This window comes from Salvelinus alpinus, chromosome 15 (genome assembly GCF_045679555.1).
Source record: "Salvelinus alpinus chromosome 15, SLU_Salpinus.1, whole genome shotgun sequence".
Taxonomy (NCBI): domain Eukaryota; kingdom Metazoa; phylum Chordata; class Actinopteri; order Salmoniformes; family Salmonidae; genus Salvelinus; species Salvelinus alpinus.
Genome location: NC_092100.1, coordinates 8893409 through 8915365, shown reverse-complemented (window position 1 = coordinate 8915365; position 21957 = coordinate 8893409). Strand labels below are relative to the sequence as shown.

At 42.1% G+C, this 21957-nt stretch overlaps 1 protein-coding gene and 1 non-coding gene across 3 annotated transcripts in view; one reads left to right on the top strand and one right to left on the bottom strand.

The window, feature by feature from the left end:
* LOC139539438 (calmodulin-regulated spectrin-associated protein 2-like) overlaps window positions 1-21344 on the bottom strand; it is a 90049-nt gene extending 68705 nt beyond the window's left edge. For both annotated transcript variants that reach the window (XM_071342394.1, XM_071342396.1), the window contains exons 1-2: window positions 20618-21344; window positions 9907-10448 (exon numbers count right to left, since the gene is read on the bottom strand). In XM_071342394.1, the coding sequence (XP_071198495.1) occupies window positions 9907-10448; window positions 20618-20759 (684 nt within the window). In that variant the 5' untranslated portion in view covers window positions 20760-21344. The remainder of the gene's footprint in view (window positions 1-9906; window positions 10449-20617) is intronic.
* Window positions 16377-16452, top strand: trnap-ugg (transfer RNA proline (anticodon UGG)). The gene has a single exon. It is a non-coding gene; the product is annotated as a tRNA-Pro (tRNA).
* Window positions 21345-21957: the final 613 nt, after the last annotated feature.

Sequence of the window (21957 nt, the reverse complement as noted above, 5' to 3'; positions counted from 1 at the left end):
AGTTGTGCAGCGATGCTCCCCATCCAACCTGAGAGAGCTGGAGAGGATCTGCAGAAAAGAATGGGAGAAACTTCCCAAATACAGGTGTGCCAAGCTTGTAGCGTCCTACCCAAGAAGACTGAGGCTGTAATCACTGACAAAGGTGCTTTTTTATTTTACATTTATTTCACCTTTATTTAACCAGGTAAGCCAGTTGAGAACAAGTTCTCATTTACAACTGTGACCTGGCCAAGATAAATCAAAGCAAAGCGACAAAAACAACACCACAGAGTTACACATGGAATGAACAAGAGTACAGTCAATAACACAATAGAAAAATCTATGCACAGTGTTTGCAAACGTAGAAGAGTAGGGAGGTAAGGCAATAAATAGGCCATAGAGGAAAAATAATTACAATTTAGCATTAATACTGGAGTGATAGATGTGCAGATGATGATGTGCAAGTAGAGATACTGGGGTGTAAAAGAGCAAGAGGGTAAGTAATAATATGGGGATGAGGTAGTTGGGTGTGCCATTTACAGATTGGCTGTGTACAGGTACAGTGATCTGTGAGCTGCTCTGACAGATGATGCTTAAAGTTAGAGAGGGAGATATAAGACTCCAGCTTCAGTGATTTTTGCAGTTCGTTCCAGTCATTGGCAGCAGAGAACAGGAAGGAAAGGCGACCAAAGGAAGTGTTGGCATTGGGGATGACCAGTGAAATATACCTGCTGGAGTGCGTGCTACGGGTGGGTGCTGCTACGGTGACCAGTGAGCTGAGATAAGGCGGAGCTTTACCTAGCATAGACTTATAGCTGACCTGGAGCCAGTGGGTTTGGCGACGAATATGTAGTGAGGGCCAGCCAACAAGAGCATACAGGTCGCAGTGGTGGGTAGTATATGGGGCTTTGGTGACAAAACGAATAGCACTGATAGAATGCATCCAGTTTGTTGAGTAGAGTGTTGGAGGCTATTTTGTAAATGACATCGCCGAAGTCGAGGATCGGTAGGATAGTCAGTTTTACGAGAGTAAGGAGGCTTTGTTGCGAAATAGGAAGCCAATTCTAGATTTCATTTTGGATTGGAGATGTTAATGTGAGTCTGGAAGGAGAGTTTACAGTCTAACCAGACACCTAGGTATTTGTAGTTGTCCACATATTCTAGGTCAGAACCGTCCAGAGTTGTGATGCTAGTCAGACGGGAGGGTGCGGGCAGCGATCGGTTGAAGAGCATACATTTAGATTTACTAGCATTTAAAAACAGTTGGAGGCCATGGAAGGAGTGTTGTATGGCATTGTTTGGAGGTTTGTTAACACAGTGTCTAAAGAAGGGTCAGAAGTATACAGAATGGTGTCGTCTGCATAGAGGTGGATCATAGAATCACCAGCAGCAAGAGCGACATTGTTGATGTATACAGAGAAAAGAGTTGGCCTGAGAATTGAAACCTGTGGCACCCCCATAGAGACTTCCAGAGGTCCGGACAACAGGCCCTCTGATTTGACTGAACTCTATCAGAGAAGTAGTTGAAGAATGCGGTGATTGACAGAGTCGAAAGCCTTGGCCAGGTCAATGAAGACGGCTGTACAGTAAAGTATTTTATCGATGGCGGTTATGATATCGTTGAGGACCTTGAGCGTGGCTGAGGTGCACCCATGACCAGCTCAGAAACCAGATTGCATAGTGGAGAAGGTACAGTGGGATTCAAAATGGTCGATGATCTGTTTGTTAACTTGGCTTTCAAAGACTTTAGAAAGGCAGGGCAGGATGGACCTAGATCTATAACAGTTTGGCTCTAGAGAGTGTGCCCCTTTGAAGAGGGGGATGACCACGGCAGCTTTCCAATCTATGGCTTCAACAAAGTACTGAGTAAAGGGTCTGAATACTTATGTAAATGTAATATTTCAGTTTAAAATGTTTAATACATTTCCAAACAATTGTAAAAACAGTTTTTGCTTTGTCATTATGGGGTATTGTGTGTAAATGTAATCAATTTTAGAAGAATGCTGTAACGTAACAAAATGTGGAAAAAGTCAAGGGGTCTGAATATTTTCCGAATGCACTGTACATGCATATGGCTGAGCAACACACTCTGCAACACCCCCATGCACGTCCCTTAGTCAAGCAGTGAATTTCAAACACAGACCACAAAGACTAGGGAGATTTTCCAATGCCTCACAAAAGAAGGCTATAATTTTTTTTTTTAAAGCAGATATTGAATATCCCTTTGAGCATGGTGAAGTTATTAATTACACTTTGTATGGTGTATCAATACACCCAGTCACTACAAAGATACAGGCGTCCATCTCAACTCAGTTGCCGTAGAAGAAGGAAATTGCTCCCCGTGAGGCCAATGGTGACTTTAATTTCTCAATACAGGGGGTGCTGTTTCCACTTTGGAAAATATCGTCTCCAAATTAAACTGCCTCATACTCAATTCTTGCTCGTACAATATGCATATTATCATTACTATTGGATAGAAAACAATCTCTAGTTTCTAAAACCGTTTGAATTATGTCTGTGGGTGAACCAGAACTCTTTCTACAGTGAAAATCATGACAGGACATGCGAAGCTCTGAAAAATAGTCTCTGATCTCGGATCAGTTTTAAGCTCTGTGTGTGCCCTATGGATCGAAATGAACTGCACCCGCCTTCCCCTGGATGTCAGTAACCAATGAGAAGTGGAATGGCGTCTCTACGTGTTTCTCAGAGTTTATAAAAGGCAATTGAGTGAGATATCCCTTCTTTTGGACGCTCGCCAGGACGCAAGGGAGGACATCAGAATGGCATGCTCAAAAGCTCTCGTTATTGATCAAAGATATATCCGTCTGTGATTTAATTCGATATAGGTGTTAGAAACATCATAACGAAGTTATTTGAAACCGATTTATATCAGTTTATGCGAGTATATTGCTATTTTTCGGAATTTCCTTAGTATTGCGTTTGAGGATTTGGACATGTGTGTGCCGTGTAGCTATCGTTAGCTGCTAGTTCCGAAGTTGAAGAGGTCGTTTTACAACAAAGCAACGATTCTTTTGGACAAAGGACACATTGCCCAAGATACTGATGGAAGCTCGTCCAAAAGTAAGAGTTATTTATGGTTTTATTCCGTATTTATGTGGAAAAATGTAAACGCAGTTGTCGGACATTTTTTGCGGCACTAGTCTGGCTGTAACTCACAATGTATGTCTAGTAACGTAAATTTTAAAAATCTAAAATCAGCGGTTGCATTAATAACCAATGCATCTTTCATTAGCTGTCCAACCTGTATTTTTTTAGTCAATCTAATCGATAAATAATCGTAAACATAGGTGCCTTTCCAAGATGGCGCCGGCCAGAATGCATGCCATGTTTTGACAGATTACATTGCATAACCACGATTTGTGATGCTAAATATGCACATTTTCGAACAAACTCTATATGCATTGTGTAATATGATGTTACAGGACTGTCATCTGAAGAATTCTGAGAAGGTTAGTGAAAAAATTAATATATTTTGGTGGCGATAACGTTATCGCCCCTTTTGCCTTGATTCAATGCTGGGGTGATGTTAGCTCATGTGGTATGCTAATATAACAATATATTGTGTTTTCGCTGTAAAACACTTAGAAAATCTGAAATATTGTCTGGATTCACAAGATCTGTGTCTTTCAATTGCTGTATGCTGTGTATTTTTCAGAAATGTTTTAGGATGAGTATTTTGGTAATTGACGTCGGTCTCTGAAATTATTCCGGCTGCTTCCAACGCTATTTCAGATTGCAGCTGCAATGTAGAAATGTGATTTATACCTGAAATATGCACATATAATAGCCACCCTTTGCCTTGATGACAGCTTTGCACATTTGACATTCTCTCATCCAGCTTCATTAGGTAGTCACCTGGAATGCATTCAATTAACAGGTGTGGTTTGTTAAAAGTGAATTTGTGGAATTTATTTCCTTCTTAATGCGTTTGAGACAATCAGTTGTTTTGTGACAAGGTAGGGTTGGTGTACAGAAGATAGCCCTATTTGGTAAAAATCATGTCCATATTGCAAGAACAGCTCAAATACAGAGAAACGACAGTCCATCATTACTTTAAGACATGAATGGAGCTCAATCCGGAAAATGTCAAGAACTTAAAGTTTCTTTAAGTGAAGTCGCAAAAAACCATCAAGCGCTGTGATGAAACTGGCTCTCATGAGGACCGCCACAGGAAAGGAAGACCCGGAGTTACCTTTGCTGCAGAGGATAAATTCATTAGAATTACCAGCCTCAGAAATTGCAGCCCAAATAAATGCTTCACAGAGTTCAAGTAACAGACACATCTCAACATCAACTGTTCAGAGAAGACTGTGTGAATCAGGCCTTCATGGTCAAATTGATGCAAAGCAACCACTACTAAAGGGCAACAATATGAAGAGGAGACTTGCTTGGGCCAAGAAACACAAGCAATGGACATTAGACAGGAGGAAATCTGTGCTTTGATCTGATGAGTCCAAATTTGAGATTTTCGGTTACAACCGCCGTGTCTTTGTGAGACGCAGAGTAGATGAACGGATGATCTCTGCATGTGTGGTTCCCACCATGAAGCATGGAGGTGTGATGGTGTGGGGTGCTTTGCTGGTGACACTGTCAGTGATTTATTTAGAATTCAAGGCACACTTAACCATCATGTCTACCACAGCATTCTGCAGCGATACGTCATCCCATCAGGTTAGCGCTTAGATGGATTATCATTTGTTATTCAACAGGACAATGACCCAACACACCTCCATGCTGTGTAAGGGCTATTTGACCAAGGAGAGTGATGGAGTGCTGCATCAGATGACCTGGCCTCCACAATCACAATTGAGATGGTTTGGGATGAGTTGGACCGCAGAGTGAAGGAAAAGCAGCCAACAAGTGCTCAGCATGTGAGAACTCCTTCAAGACTGTTGGAAAAGCATTCCAGGGGAAGCTGGTTGAGAGAATGCCAAGAGTGTGCAAAGCTGTCATCAAGGCAAAGGGTGGCTACTTTGAAGAATCTAAAATATGTGACTCACCACATGGATTCGGTCTTGTGTAGCAAAATTTGAAATGGTATTTTTTACATTAGATAAAAGTAGAGACTCAGAGCTACAAAATGGTATATCATACACTGCATTTGAGGAACAATGGGAAACTAATTCTGCTTTGAAAGTTGATCAACTTGTAAACTCACTTTTGAGAAAATCACCTTTGAATGTTTTGCTATCTAGTGAAGAGCTCTTCTTTGTTTACACCCATTTAGCATCGTTCACACCCTCTTAAGATTTAGCCCCACCCATCTCGTTTCGCTCTCGGAGTGTACACTTGACCCTCTGGCTGATGATTTGTTTACCTCTGGATAGCATGAAAACAGCCTAACAAGCTCTGCTGGCAACAATTTCATTACGCTTTTTTGCAGACGTTCACCAACCATGTTCAATGTTAGCTTACTAGAAATCAAATCAAATTTTATTTGTCACATACACATGGTTAGCAGATGTTAATGCGAGTGTAGCGAAATGCTTGTGCTTCTAGTTCCGACAATGCAGTAATAACCAACAAGTAATCTAACCTAACAATTCCACAACTACTACCTTATACACACAAGTGTAAAGGGATAAAGAATATGTACATATGTACATAGAACAGCAAACGGCTCTGGGAAATGAAAGATAACATCAGCTAGGGAGCCAGCCAGCTAATGTTAGCTACAGTAGATAGCTAACAGTACACTTTAGCTTGAAATTAAACCACTTTCTGTCAAAATTGCCGAGAGAGTAGTTCGGATTGGTCCGCCATAGAAGGCTTCTGTCTATTTGAGTTCTTCAGTCTGTGTTGGTAATCATTTTGATTTAAAAAAATATATATATGTTCAAACGGCTCTCCTGTGAAGTCGTGACTTGCGGCATTTGCCTAGTTTCCTGAATCGGGTCAGATATTTGTTTCACACTTTTTTGGTTACTACATGATTCCATATGGGTTATTTCATAGTTTTGATGTATTCACTATTATTCTACAATGTAGAAAATAGTAAAAATAAAGAAAAACTCTTGAATGAGCAGATGTTCTAAAACTTTTGACTGGTACTGTATACAGTATATATATACAGTATATATTTTTTGACTTATAACGGTTATTGTACTTACATGACTGTCTTCATCCATAACTGTCCTTTACACAGTAATTGTGCCCTAATCTCTACTAAATGTCATATTGTTAGCAGTCGGTAGTGACTGGTAATTAGGACAGCAATTACAAGCGAAACACAATGGAATTATGTTTGACGATTACTTATGCAAATAGTCAACGAGGAGAGGGTAGAGTAAACAAAATGTCAATCAGTGACAACCGCCTCATTTGCATATTCAATTAAAATAAAAAATAAGATTGACGTTGCGACACACTGTTTGATGATCATGCCTCAATCCAAAACCAATCAGGCGAAAAAGGCATCCTATTGTGACTGAAACATGGCATAATGATTGCTTCTCATTTCAACTCAATAGGGCTGCCTGCCTAGTCACTTCTGTAGTGCCTTGACAAAGGAGCCTAGTAATTTCTGTCCCGAGACAGCCTACAGGTCTGTGTAAGGTGGCACCGACAGACATGGCAGCTCTGCTTCTAGTGCCTAAGCAACTTTGTAATATATATATTTTTTGTGTGTTTTATTTCTTATTCTTATTAGCCCAGAATGTTTTTTGTGTTATTACATACAGCCGGAAATAACTTCTGGATATCAGAGCGGCGGTAACTCACCAGCATTACGACCAGGAATACGACTTTCACAAATTGGATCCTTTCTTCGTACCCCCCAGGGCAATTTAACTTTTCCAGAGGCTGTTCCAAGACACCGTCGGCCGGGAAGAGGTATTCGAAGTGGACTTCTAGTCCGACTTAGGAGCCGTGCACACCATCAACCATTTCTGAGTATGTTACTCACTAATGTTCAGTCTCTGGACAATAAAGTAGATGAGCTCAGGGCGAGGATCTCCTTCCAGAGAGACATCAGGGACTGTAACATACTCTGTTTCATGGAATCATGGCTCTCTCAGGATATACTGTCCCCGTCCATACAGCCAGTTGGGTTCTCAGTACATTGCGCAGACAGGAATAAAGAACTCTCTGGGAAGAAGAAAGGCTGTGGTGTATGTTTCATGATTAACTACTCATGGTGTGATTGTGATAACATACAGAAACTCAAGTCCATTTGTTCACCCGACCTAGAATACCTAACAATCAAAGGCTGACCGTATTACCTCCCAAGAGAATTCTCTTCGGTTATAGTCACAGCCGTGTATATTCCCCCTCAAGCCGATACCATGACAGCCCTCAAGGAACTACACTGGACTTTTTGCAAACTGGAAACCACATATCCTGAGGTCGCATTTATTGTAGCTGGGGATTTTAACAACGCAAATTTGAGAAAAACGCTACTGAAGTTCTATCAACACATTGACTGTATACTGGCTCTGGAAAAACTCTCGATCAATGTTACTCCACCTTCCGGGATGGCTACAAGTTCCTCCCCCACCCTCCCTTCGGCAAATCAGATTATGACTCCATTTTCCATTTTGCTCCCCCCTTCCTATAGGTAGAAACCCAAACAGGAAGTACCCGTGCTAAAGGTCTATTCAACATTGGTCTGACCAATTGGAATCCATGCTTCAAGATCGTTTTGATCATGCAAACTGGGATATGTTCCGGGTAGACTGAGAATTACATTGACGTATACGGACACGGTGACTGAGTTCATCAGGAAGTGTATAGGGGATGTTGTTCCCACTGTGACTTAAAACCTACCCAAACCAGAAACCGTTGATAGATGGCAGCATTCGCACAAAACTGAAAGCGTGAACCACCGCATTTACCCACGGCAAGGTGACTGGGAATATGGTTGATTAGAAACCGTGTAGTTATTCCCTCCCAAAGGCAAACAAACAGGCAAAACGTCAGTACAGAGACAAAGTGGAGTCACAAAGAAACGGCTCAGACACGAGACGTATATGGCAGGGTCTACAGACAATCACAACAGAAAAACCAGCCCTGTCGCGGACACCGAGGACTTGTTCACGGACAAGCTAAACACCTTCTTCGCCCGCTTTGAGGATAACACAGTGCCACCGTCGCGGCCTGCTCCCAGGGACTGTGGACTATCGTTCTCCGTGGCCTACGTGAGTAAGACATTTAAGCGTGTTAACCCTCTCAAGGCTCTAGGCCCAGATGACATCCCTAGCCGCGTCCTCAGCGCATGCGCAGACCAGCTGGCTGGAGTGTTTACGGACATATTCAATCTCTCCCTGTCGCAGCCTGTTTTCTCCACTTGCTTCAAGATGTCCACCATTGTTCCTGTACCCAAGAAAGCAAAGGTAACTGAACGAAATGACTATCGCCCCGTAGCACTCACTTCTGTCATCATGAAGTGCTTTGAGAGTCTAGTTATCACCTCTACCTTACCGGACACACTAGACACACTTCAATTTGCTTACCGCCCCAATAGATCCACAGATGATGCAATCGCCATTGCACTGCCCTATCCCATCTGGACAAGAGGAATACCTATGTAAGAATGCTGTTCATTGACTACAGCTCAGCATTTAACACCATAGTACCCTCCAAGCTCATCATTAAGCTCGGGGCCCTGGGTATGAACCCTGCCCTGTGCAACTGGGTCCTGGAGTTGCTGACGAGCCGCACCCAGGTGGTGAAGGTAGGAAACAACACCTCCACTTCACTGATCCTCAACACAGGGGCCCCACAAGGGTGCATGCTCAGCCCACTCCTGTACTCCCTGTTCACCCATGACTGTGTGGCCACACACGCCTCCAACTCAATCATCAAGTTTGCAGACGACACAACAGTAGTAGGCCTGATTAGCAGCAATGACAAGACAGCCTACAGCGAGGAGGTGAGGGCCCTGGCAGAGTGGTGCCAGGAAAATAATATCTCCCTCAACAGCAACAAAACGAAGGAGCTGATAGTGGACTTCAGGAAACAGCAGAGGGAGCACGTCCCTATCCACATCGACGGGGCCGCAGTGGAGAAGGTGGAAAGCTTCAAGTTCCTAATATACCCCGTTCCCTGTACACGCACCCCGTTCCCTGTACACGCACCCCGTTCCCTGTACACGCACCCCGTTCCCTGTACACGCACCCCGTTCCCTGTACACGCACCCCGTTCCCTGTACACGCACCCCGTTCCCTGTACACGCACCCCGTTCCCTGTACACGCACCCCGTTCCCTGTATACGCAACCCGTTCCCTGTATATGCCATGTTCCCTATATACCCCGTTTGACCAAAGCCTCATGGAGAGAGGCAGAAAGAGAGGCAGAAAGAGAGGCAGAAAGAGAGGCAGAAAGAGAGGTAGAAAGTGGGAGAAGGATAATGAAAGATAAAACTGGGGAATAGAGAAAGAGTAGTAAAGATACAGACAGACAGACATTACTGGGGACTGGGAGCAGAACAGACAGACAGACAGCTACAGTACTGGGGACTGGGAGCAGAACAACAGACAGACAGACAGCTACAGTACTGGGAGCAGAACAACAACAGACAGACAGCTACAGTACTGGGGACTGGGAGTAAAACAACACTGACAGTCAGAGAGGGTCCACCCTAAAAAATGGTGGACTGATTTCAAAACGATGTGGCCCAGTACCCACATTAACATTCTTATGCTTATGAGGGTATTCTGATTAGGCCAGGGGAGTTTCAAGTAATTCCGGTAAACTCCTGCCAATCAAATCCTGCAGATGGAGACTGCTTCAATAAGACCTAGGCTATAGAGAAGTACAGAGATGAGAGAGAAAGACAGATGCAGATAGCAAGACAAAGAGAGAGATAGACACTTAGACTGAAAGAAGTCACAAAAAAACATGGAGGGAAAGAGATCCACAGTAGCCAGACCCACAGCCACACACTGTCCCCCAACCCCTATCTCTTACCATCTGTAGGGGCCTCTTGCGGAGGTCTCTCTCAGTAACCAGCCTCGCCTGGTCTGTGACGTGGAGTCCCTTCTGGGCCAGGGCCTGGATGACAGCATCGTGACCAACCAGGGGCTGGGTGACAGCATCGTGACCAACCAGGGGCTGGGTGACAGCATCGTGACCAACCAGGGGCTGGGTGACAGCATCGTGACTAACCAGGGGCTGGGTGACAGCATCGTGACCAACCAGGGGTTGGGTGACAGCATCGTGACCAACCAGGGGCTGGGTGACAGCATCGTGACCAACCAGGGGCTGGGTGACAGCATCGTGACCAACCAGGGGTTGGGTGACAGCATCGTGACCAACCAGGGGTTGGGTGACAGCATGGTGACCAACCAGGGGTTGGGTGACAGCATGGTGACCTCCACTAGTCAGGATGAGGCTCCCGGCTCTGCAGTAGAGCTCAGCAGACAGCAGTAGACTGACTACTGCAGGCTTCAGATGCTCCTGTTCATACTGGTCTGTGTAGAAGGGCTCCTTCAGGTCGGCCGGGACACTGTCTGTTTAGGAGGGAGAGGTAGAGAGGTCAAAAGAGTGTGTTAGCACATTACACTATGGAAATAGTTTACTACATTTTTCTAAGTCAAGAGTGAATCGGTGAATATACCATTTGCTCCCAGGAATAATGTATAATTAACTTTCTAAATGTTGTAATGTAAAAAAGGGAATCATGCGCAGTAGATAACCGTTAACTAGATAACCGTTCCACTCCTAAACCAGCTCATAGTACCTGATACAGTGTTGTTGTTCCTGATATTGACACCCTAATCTCGTTTATATACTATTGGACAAGTCAACATGACTGATAGTAATTGAGTCTCCTTCATTGTTTCCTCATCCAAAAGACATGGCGGTTTATCTCCATTATGAAATACACTATGGATGAACTGCAATGTGTTACCATGGAAACTACAGTAGGAAAGGAACCTGATCAATTTATGTGTGTGTGTGTGTGTATATAGATACCAGTTGGCCTGGAGTTCAAAAATGTATTTCTTCCTTGTCAGACTATCTCAGGGTGCTGAGAAAATGGGGACGGTATAAAAACCAGAGACTCTGTATTCACAAAACAAACAGCTATAAAATAACCTGATTTTCACACCACTCAAGGAGCTGCACGTTAGGAGTGTGGCTGAAAGTAGATTGATTCCTACATGATGTAACACTCTGCCGCACACACACACACACACACACAGCAGATGGGTGTTCATTATGATCAGTGAAGCCACAGTAAGAGAGAACTTCACAGCTTCACACCCTTCATCCACCCTCACACCCTTCAGCCACCCTCACACCACTCTTGGGATCATATTAGACAGGCCAAGTCAGCAGCTCATAACAGAGACACGCTATCTAATTAACAACAAGGTCACCAAAGGGTCCTCGAGGTAGAAATGGCTCTTAATTGCAGATCTAGGATCAGATTACCAACAGTCCTTACCTAAACCTTTAGCGGGATGAAGAATCAATCTGACCCAGTTTCAGTGTCATTTTAGCAAGCCAGATTTTTCTGAAATCGTTTTTTTTGTAGTTCAAAGATTAGCATTCCTGAAGCATTATTTTGTTGACATTTAATATGATCTCTGAGAAATTGTTTGCACCCAAATTGGCACTTTTAATGTACATTAATTACATCATATTCCAAAAATTCAGCACTGAGCAAATTTGAGGTCTGCTGTGAGCTAACTTGAACGTTGTGACAATTCTGTGCAACACTGAGGCTGTACCCGCTTTAAGTTACAGTTTTAACTGTGGCCAAGTAGACTACTGTGGCTATTTGATCATAATGCGGGCCTACCAGAGTGGCCTACCATCGATGTGACTGAAAATGTTGTGTTGTTTGATGCAAAAAATACACTTTATAAAATAAAATGCATTATTATTCCCATACCATTATTACAGAGAATCAGACAAATTATGCTACCCTCTGCCTATTGGCTACGTAGCTTATTCAAGCCTGTCTCGAAATACAACACTGCCTCTTTAATACAAAAGAAATGCTCTATAACTGGGCTAATAACTCACTAACTAGCAAAGGATAGAAACAAATGTGCACACGTGGCTACATGCAGCTTTCACTTTGATCTCAAAACAAGCACATCTACTCACGACCGCTCATGCTGTAAACACAGTCCAGTTCAAAGTGAATGGCACAGTTCCATATATGGCAATGGTCTATTAACATATAGGCCTACTGCAGGTCTGACTGGTTATGGTGCACCGGTCTGTTTAGAGAACGGGCTGAGTAGTGCTTGTCATTGCAATAGAATCTTACTCCGATGTGTTCTGCCTACAACAAAATCTCTTGCATAGTTTCGGTATGTTGCATTGAAAGTGGCTAATATTGTTTTGATTTGATCACAACTGCCACAGTAAAGGGAAATGTTGATGGTGTTTACAGGAAAAACTCTAGAACACTGGTCACCAACCTGTTCTGAGTCAAGATCGCTTTGAGTCAAAATGCAAGCCAAGATCTTGCGGTCAGATTTTTTAGTGACTTACAAAATGTAAGCCTATGCAACATTAACCAATTAAAAACAGTTCTGTAGCAATGAGGTTTGTGCAGTAGACTATAGGCCCAATACATTATCACTGCATTCTGGCTTGGCTTGAATTGCCCTGCCAATGCATTGTTGTTCGGGAATTTTTTTTAAATTATATTTAAAAATTTGAGGCTATACGATCAAACCGGTAATAGATCCGTTGTTGTTTTACTTGTGAAGCACAGCTGAATGAACATACATTAAAATAATTAGCATTGGGAGAGAGAGCAGCAGACTGAGGGTCCGCCTCTCAACATCCCTCCGCTCTCCCTTTCCGCCGCTGATGGCGAAACTCGAGTCGCACCGCAATATTCCTGCGTCATGCACAAATTCATGTTGTTCCTCCTATTTACAGAGAAAGTGATCCTTAGTTCGACCATTTAAAAAAACAAGCACACATAAAACTTGAAAAAGCCATACATGCACATGAATAAAATCATGGAGGATAACACAGAATAAAGTCTGGGACTTATTTCCATTGTGGTCCTCTTGAGACAAGATAGAACACAGTATGGCAGTGAAATAATACAACAAAAACAGAGAAGAAGAACATCTATCATAGGGGTTATTCATATGGGCACAGAAGACATCAAACATATTCTTCAAATGGTAAAAGTCCCAAACATACACTGTTTACTGTTTTGTATTGGGTAAAATGGTAAATATCACTAATCCCACTACATATGTTTTCTAAACATTTTAATGAAAAACATACAATGCATTATAATTGTACTATTTTATTTATTTATTATCACAACATTTTAGTCACTAGCCCATTTCTCCATCAAAGTTTGGAGCTTGTAGGAAAAGTCTTTATATGAGAATTGCGCAGATAGACTTTTCAAGGAGTTGGGTTGAAGCACTGGGTTACTAAGTGAAGGACAAACCGAATTGCTTTCATTGAGGACACTTGAGTTGCGCAGCGGTCTAAGGCACTGCATCTCAGTGCAAGAGGCGTCACTACAGTCCCTGGTTCGGATCCAGGCTGTATCACATCCGGCTGTGATTGGGAATCCCATAGGGCGGCACCCAATTGGCCCAGCGTCGTCCGTGTTTGGCTGGGGTAGGCCGTCATTGTAGATAAGAATTTGTTCTTAACTGACTTGCCTAGTTAAATAAAAAATATTTTTAAAAAGGACTGGATTGACCACATAATTGAGCCCACCATTTATTTTCATCATGAGCAAAAGCTATTGGTTTTCTAACCAAAGTTGCAAAGAAAGAACCGATGGTCCAAATCGAATGTTAGGTACTATATTTGTGGTATATTATATGAATCCTATAAATTAAACAAATTTGCCAATTTGGGTGCAATCCATTAGCTTGATTTCTCAGAGATTAAATTATATATTTCAACAAAATAATGCTTCTGGAATGCTAATCTTATCTTGTTTCTAACTACAGAAACGATTTCAGAACAATCTGATATGGTGGGTGTTGAAATCCTCTTGTGCTTATTGAGGTGGAATGACTCTGTGGTTATATTTGGGGCAACTCCTTGGCCTACGCCTTGAGAAGAAGCAAACTGACCAACAGAGAACCAGTGGTGGAAAAAGTACCCAACTGTCACACTTGATTAAAAGTAAAAGATACCTTAAAAGAAAATGACTCAAGTAAAAAAGTGAAAGTCACCCAGTAAAATACTACTTGAGAAAAAGTATAAAAGTATTTGGTTTTAAATATACTTAAGTATCAAAAGTAAATGTAATCACTAAAATATGCTTAAGTATCAAAAGTAAAAGTATAAATCATTTCAAATTCTTTATGTTAACCCAGATGGCACAATTTTCTTGTTTTTTAAATTTACGGATAGCCAGGGGCACACGTCAACAGTCAGACATTTTGTGAGTCTGCCAGATCAGAGGCAGTAGCGATGACCAAGGATGTTCTCTGGATAAGTGCGTGAATTAGACAATTTTCCTGTCCTACAAAGCATTCAAAATGTAACGAGTACTTTTGTCTGTAGGGAAAATGTAAAGAGTAAAAAGTACATTATTTTCTTTAGGAATGTAGTGGAGTAAAAGTAGTCAAAAATATAAATAGTAAATATACAGATACCCCAGAAAACTATTCAAGTAGTACTTTAAATTATGTTTTACTTAAGTGCTTTACACCACTTCAGAGGACCAATCGGAGGGGTGGACGTGGCTCCCAGAGGTGAGTGAGGACAGTTAATAAAGGTTAGGGCTGGGCCTAGAGTCCTTTGAGACGATGACACCATAATGCCTACCTTGATCAAATAATCTACATTGACAAGGGATAGCCTACTCCTCTCTCACTGGACCTGCTGTATAGGACGAGCCAGATAGGATAGTATAAATAGTAGCGTTCACAAAGGCGTAAAGGGAAAAAACAGAACTCCCTACTTGTCAATAGGTCACTTTAGGTAAGTCTAACTCAAGTCTCAAGTCTAACAGGGCGAGTCTAACTCAAGTCCTCAAGTCTCTGACCTCAAGTATAACAGGGCGAGTCTGAGTCAAGTCTCTAACCTCAAGTATAACAGGGCGAGTCTGAGTCAAGTCTCTAACCTCTCTTACCTCAAGTCTCTGACCTCAAGTATAACAGGGCGAGTCTGAGTCAAGTCTCTAACCTCTCTTACCTCAAGTCTCTAACCTCAAGTCTCTAACCTCAAGTCTCTAACCTCAAGTCTCTAACCTCAAGTGCTGAGCAGAACTGCATTCTATGTTCCACACAGGTTACCATTGCAATCCGACAACACCGAAATCTGAAATATTCCAGATTCATTATATCTCTCTCTGTGTGTGTATATATATATAAATATGTGTGTGCTCTCAAACTCTGCTTAATTGCTTATGTGCCTGAAAGTATTCTGAGCGGCAGCAGTGTACGCTGGGATCTGAAGACCAGATCTGCCTCTCTACCTTTGGGAACATGAGACTGTATTTTTGGAATCATCCCATTTCATTCAGACCCAATTGAAAATACAGTACACGGAGGGATCTGGTTAGAAGCTCATGTAGTGTATTTTCCAATATTACAAAGCAACAAAACCTAAAAATCATCTCACTGGCAATTGCAGTAGAATATTCTGTCTGTCCGAAGCCCCGAATCCAACTGCATCACCTTTGGTCAAGGGGCCGATTGTATCAAGTGTCTCAAAGTAGGAGTGCTGATTCAGGGTCAGATTTTACTTTCAGATCACAATGAATCAAATTACAAGGATAAAGGGGACTTGATTACTCCTTCACTGAGGTGCTCGAAACATATAGCTCCAATGAAATTGGTGAAATTAATTAAAGAGATGTTCTGTTTTTGAGTGGAACAAGGTTGTACTGAGTGTCCTCAGGTATGAGGATATATTTGACTGTTCTACTATGCTACAGTGTGTAGATCTGTGTCGGTCTTTATGAATAACAGCTAAGACAAAATGATCTGTTCAGTTAGTCAAAGGAATACAAAACACATGTCTTGTCGGGGTTGTGCTAGATTCAAAGCGCAGTTGTTTTAGGAGTGCTTATGCCACGTGCAAGTCTCCATTACACATCTGGCTATCTTTCCCCCCCCAGATCTAATAGTCAACGTAGGGCATTAAAAACACAAGCACAACAGAGGGCAAATTAAATACGACCAGGACACATACTCACAAAGAGTCTAAGTGAAGGAGTGCTGATATAGGATCAGTTTTTCCTTTTAGAGCATAATGAATACACTTATAAAAAGGACAGAGGGGACCTGATCCTAGATCAGCACACCAAGGCTACTTTGAGATGCTATTTGAATACGGACCCAGCTTTTCATGACAACAGCTGGAGTTTGAATGAGATTGATTTACTGGCAGTTACTCTCTGAATCGTATGCTTGTGTATTAGATGTGTGTCATGCAACTTTCTCGTCCATTTATTGTTCTTATTTCATACTGTCAGTGGTCCCGTGTGGCTCAGTTGGTAGAGCATGGTGCTTGGAACGCCAGGGTTGTTGGTTCGACTCCCACGGGGGACCAGTGGGATAAGAGCGTCTTTTAAATGACAAAAAATGTAAACGTAAGTGCGTTAAATGTTGTATTCAGACACCCTTGACTTTCCCCACATTTTGTTACGTTACAGCTTTATTCTTTCTCATCAGTCTATACACAATAACAAAGCAAACATTTTTTGCAAATTTATAATAAATAAAAACTGAAATATGACATTTACATAAGTATTCAGACCCTTTACTCAGTACTTTGTTGAAGTACCTTTGGCAGCGATTACAGCCTCGAGTCTTCTTGGTCATGATGCTACAAGTTTGGGACACCTGTATTTTTTGGAGTTTCTCCCATTCTTCTCTGTAGATCCTCTCAAGCTCTGTCAGGTTGGATGGGGAGTGTTGCTGCACATGTATTTTTAGGTCTCTAAAGAGATGTTCGATCAGGTTCAAGTCCAGGCTCTGGCTGGGCCACTCAAGGACATTCAGATACTTGTCCAGAAGCCCCTCCTGCGTTGTCTTGGCTGTGTGCTTAGGGTCGTTGTCCTGTTGGAAGGTAAACCTTCGCCCCAGTCTGAGGTCCCGAGTGCTCTGGAGAAGGATTTCATCAAGGATCTCTTTTTGCTTTGCTTCGTTCATCTTTCCTTCGATCCCGACTAGACTCCCAGTCCCTGCCGTTGAAAAAACATTCCCACAGCATGATGCTGCCATCACCATGCTTCACCACAGGGATGGTGCCAGGTTTCCTCAAGACGTGACACTTGGCATTCAGGCAAAAGAGTTCAATCTTGCTTTCATGAAACCAGAGAATCTTGTTTCTCATGGTCAGAGTCCTTTAGGTGTATTTTTAGAAAAACTCAAAATCGGGCTGTCATGTGCCTTTTATTGAGTGCCGGCTTCCGTCTGGCCATTCTACCATAAAGGCCTGATTGATGGAGTGCTGCAGAGATGGTTGTCCTTCTGGAAGGTTCTCCCATCTCCACAGAGAAACTCTGGAGCTCTGTCAGAGTGATCATGTTCTTGGTCACCTCCCTGACCAATGCCCTTTTCCCCCGATTGCTCAGTTTAGCCAGGCGGCCAGCTCTAGGAAGAGTCTTGGTGGTTCCAAACTTCTTCCATTTAAGAATGATGGAGGCCACTGTGTTCTTGGGGACGTTCAATGCTGCAGACATTTTCTGGTACCCTTCCCCAGATCTGTGCCTCGACACAATTCCTTCAACCTCATGGCTTGGTTTTTTCTCTGACATGCACTGTCAACTGTGGGACCTTATATAGACAGACGTGTGCCTTTCCAAATCATGTCCAATCAATTTAATTTACCACAGGTGGACTCCAAGTTGTAGAAACATCTCAAGGATGATCAATGGAAACAGGATGCACCTGAGCTCAATTTCGAGTCTCATAGCAAAGGGTCTGAATACTTACATAAATAAGGTATTTCTGTTTTGCAAACATTTTCGAAAAACCTGTTTTCCCTTTGTCATTATGGGGTATTTTGTGTAGATTGACGAGGAAAAAATAATAATTGAATCAATTTTAGAATAAGGCTGTAACGTAACAAAATGTGGAAAAAGTCAAGGGGTCTGAATCCTTTGCACATGCACTGTATCTTTACAACTTCTAACATCTCACTACATATCAAACGTTATGTTAGTGAACAATGGCTATTATATCTAGTCCAACTATTAAAGTCTCATATCAGACATTAGCTTTGTATCTGAGGAGACATGTAGACCCCATACATCTCCTTACATTTGGCACCGTCACCTTATTTATTGAACCTTTATTTAACTAGGCAAGTCAGTTGAGAACAAATTCTTATTTACAATGACGGCCTAGTGTGTTAACTGCCTTGTTCAGGGGCAGAACGACAGATTTTTGTCAACTCAGGGATTTGATCTTGCAACCTTTTGGCTATTAGTCCAACGCTCTAACCACTAGGCTACCCTGCCGCCCCTTTGACGCTAACCCGGTGCAAATGCTACATACATAAATAAATGAACCAAAATAACAATATTAGCGTACATATTTGATTAGACTGGCTATTTCAAAGCACAATGAGGACATGAAACAGAATTAATTGTCTTCCATCAGCGAGCGGACGGTGTAGTGGGAAAGGGGGATACCTAGTCAGTTGTATAGGGAAAGGGGGATACCTAGTCAGTTGTATAGGGAAAGGGGAATACCTAGTCAGTTGTATAGGGAAAGGGGGATACCTAGTCAGTTGTATAGGGAAAGGGGGATACCTAGTCAGTTGTATAGGGAAAGGGGGATACCTAGTCAGTTGTACAGGGAAAGGGGGATACCTAGTCAGTTGTACAGGGAAAGGGGGATACCTAGTCAGTTGTACAGGGAAAGGGGGATACCTAGTCAGTTGTACAGGGAAAGGGGGATACCTAGTCAGTTGTACAGGGAAAGGGGGATACCTAGTCAGTTGTACAGGGAAAGGGGGATACCTAGTCAGTTGTACAGGGAAAGGGGGATACCTAGTCAGTTGTACAGGGAAAGGGGGATACCTAGTCAGTTGTACAACAGAATGCATTCCAGCTGAAATGTGTCTACCGCATTTAACCCAACCCCTTTGAATCAGAGAGGTGCGGGGGGCTGCCTTAAATTGACGTACACGGCACCCGGGAACTGCCTTGCTCAGGGGCACAACGACCTTGCCAGCTCGGGGATTCGATCCAGCAACAGCAGCTCTAACCACTAGGCTACCTGCCACCCCAACTACTATGTTCCCTTCAGTAAAGCAATCTCTGCATCTGCTCTATGGACTTTAATAAACAGTAGGCTTGAGTACACGGAGTAGGTTATACAACACAGTCATCCTTTAGGCAAACTGCTGGCTATTACCAAACCCAAAACCAAGGATCAAAACAGATCAAATAAGAGAGTATAAGATATGAAGTAGTTTCTCCCAGAGCACGTGTTGTTAGAACTGCTTTCAAAGGTCACATATTGTCCCCTTGACTATGAGGCTTATAGCAATACTACATGTCTTGGAATGAAACTCAAGGTGCAGTAATTAAAATGTATCGAAAAGACCTCTAGAGCCAGATTCCCAGGCACAGATGAAGCCTAGAGTAAAATGCTCTTTCAGTGGAGAATCTCGATTGAACATGTTTTTTAGCCCAGGTCTACTCTCAATCTGAATCAGGGAAACTAGATCCTCAAGTACCTCTTGACCAGCTTCAAGCTACATTCTACATCATTGAGCTGGGCCTTGCTTCACAGAGGAGTCAGGAGATCTCTAATCTGGTCATCAGTGACCATTGGGACTCAATGCAGTTTAGAGCAATGGGGTGAGGTGGAAAACAATTGGATTGTGATGATTCACATCTTACGGATATATCATGGTCTGTACACCCCCCTAAAAAGTGACAAAAGGTTTGTCTTCAGATTAGAATTTATATCCAAATGAATTTATATTACCACCACATAAAACTGTTGTCTTTGTTGAAGGACCTGAATGGCTATCCAAACATAGCCATTTTTGTTACTATGGTGATAGTCACAAGAGTCACATTTGAGGCTAATACTGTAAGTAGGTCTACTGTAGATATAGCCACCAATGTGAACCCGAGTATCACCGTTATCATTACTGTTAGACATAATAATATGCTCTTACTATAGAGGCTTTACTGATAACCATGGTAACAACTATAACCATGGTAACAACTATAACCATTTGATAGTGAATGTAGGATGGCATCATCAGCCATCTAGGTCTGATATTATGGTGTGGGTGGTGTCATACTCAAGAGTCACAGCTCTCAAGCAGGATACATTCACAATCAGTGGCATTGCATCGCTTCACACCCTCATGTTTATAGCCCACTGCCAATGAACTGAACTGAACTAGATAATAATTGATCATGCAGCTGTTCTGGTTCTTAATTAGCAGAGGTCTATTTGAGAATGGTGCCTGTTTGGTTTGGATGGATGCTTCTCCTCTTAGGGGAATCTAAATACATTGGTTTTACAGTGTATTTATATAAATACTACATACACATCAATTGCACTTTAATAATGCATATCATGTTAGCTTGAATGGTGTGGTGTGTGTGTTATTTGTATAGCTGAGCTATAATATTGCAAAGGGGAAAACAGCCACATTGCTGACAAATGTGTTTGATAAAACAAATAGATGTAATTATTGACAAAGTAAATGAAACCATGCAATTTATAAACATAACACTTACCTGTCCCAAATGCTTTGGCCACCAGCCACGTGAGGCTACAGTAGATTTTTGCTCGAGAACAATCATAGTGACCAGAAGACTTTATTGCGGGAACAATAAAGGTATTTTTAATTTCCCTGGCGTCCGTCACTTCACCCATCATAACACCCTGAAGTGTCAACAGCCTTCGGCAAACCCAATGATGACTAACTATGTAGCAATAGAAGTCGATGACATCCCACCAAAGGAATTGAATGCGCCAAACGTTACTTGATTTGCCTATGTAAATGTACAATTCGTTGGAAGAGACATGGAGTATTGACTGCAAACCATCGGTATGGTATTGTCTAACTCCTCTGAGTCAATATGAATAGTGGAATTAGCGACTCTGCCTGTATTTTTCAGCCATTCTGCTGCTACCTGGGTTGTAATCATTAGTCCAAAGAGAGTTTCTATTGGAGAAATTCAGGTAGGTCCCTCCCCGTTTCGTTCCGTTTACTTACTTTTAAGAAAAGTTTTGCAACAGAATCGGCGTAATGAATACGCCCCAGTTTAAATGGGGTTCGCCTAATAGCTGTCAACCTATTTCAGAAGAATCTCACTGAGGAAGGCGCATATTTCCTTCAGATAGAGAGAAAAAACATTCCGATTCCCATTCAAGTCTTTGTTTTCAAACACAAGTTGGTTCCCCTCTGCTTTTCCTCGCTTGTTGCGGTTCTCCTGCCGCACTGTGGCTCAGAAAGTGCTGCACTATTGCGCGTGCGCGTACCATCCAGTAACTTCTGCACAACATCAGAAGAGGCCAGCATGCTTTCACTACAGTTAGAAATTGGACGAAATCTACGCATCGCATACATAACTTGATTTGTTTGGAAAAAATGTTTATGTTCTGTCTGTTTATATGTAAAATGCATCCCTGGATAGATAAACATTCTAACTTTAACCAATTAAATAGATTCGCCTGTCGAGAGTTTGGGACTATACGGTTCTATCTGCAAAAAGATGATTCTGAGATAATTGGCTTTAAAGTTCCAAACCCTCATTGATTTGAATGGTGTCAGCTATTTTTATATTGTATTCTTTTGAATTTAACAACATACATTGGGGGTATTTAGAGTCATATGTAGTTAGAGAACATTGAACAGAACAAGGATATATCAATAACTTAAGTTTGGACAAAAATTCAGATATAACCTTGATGAATTTGCTTAATAATTTGTGGTGGGTCAGCCTTGTATTGTCAGTTGCAAGTATTTACATTATATATAATGCATCATTCCTTTATTATGTGGATTTGTAGTCCTAATATGCATCATCATTGATACAATTAGGCTAGTTGAATTCAACATTATTCATTGAAA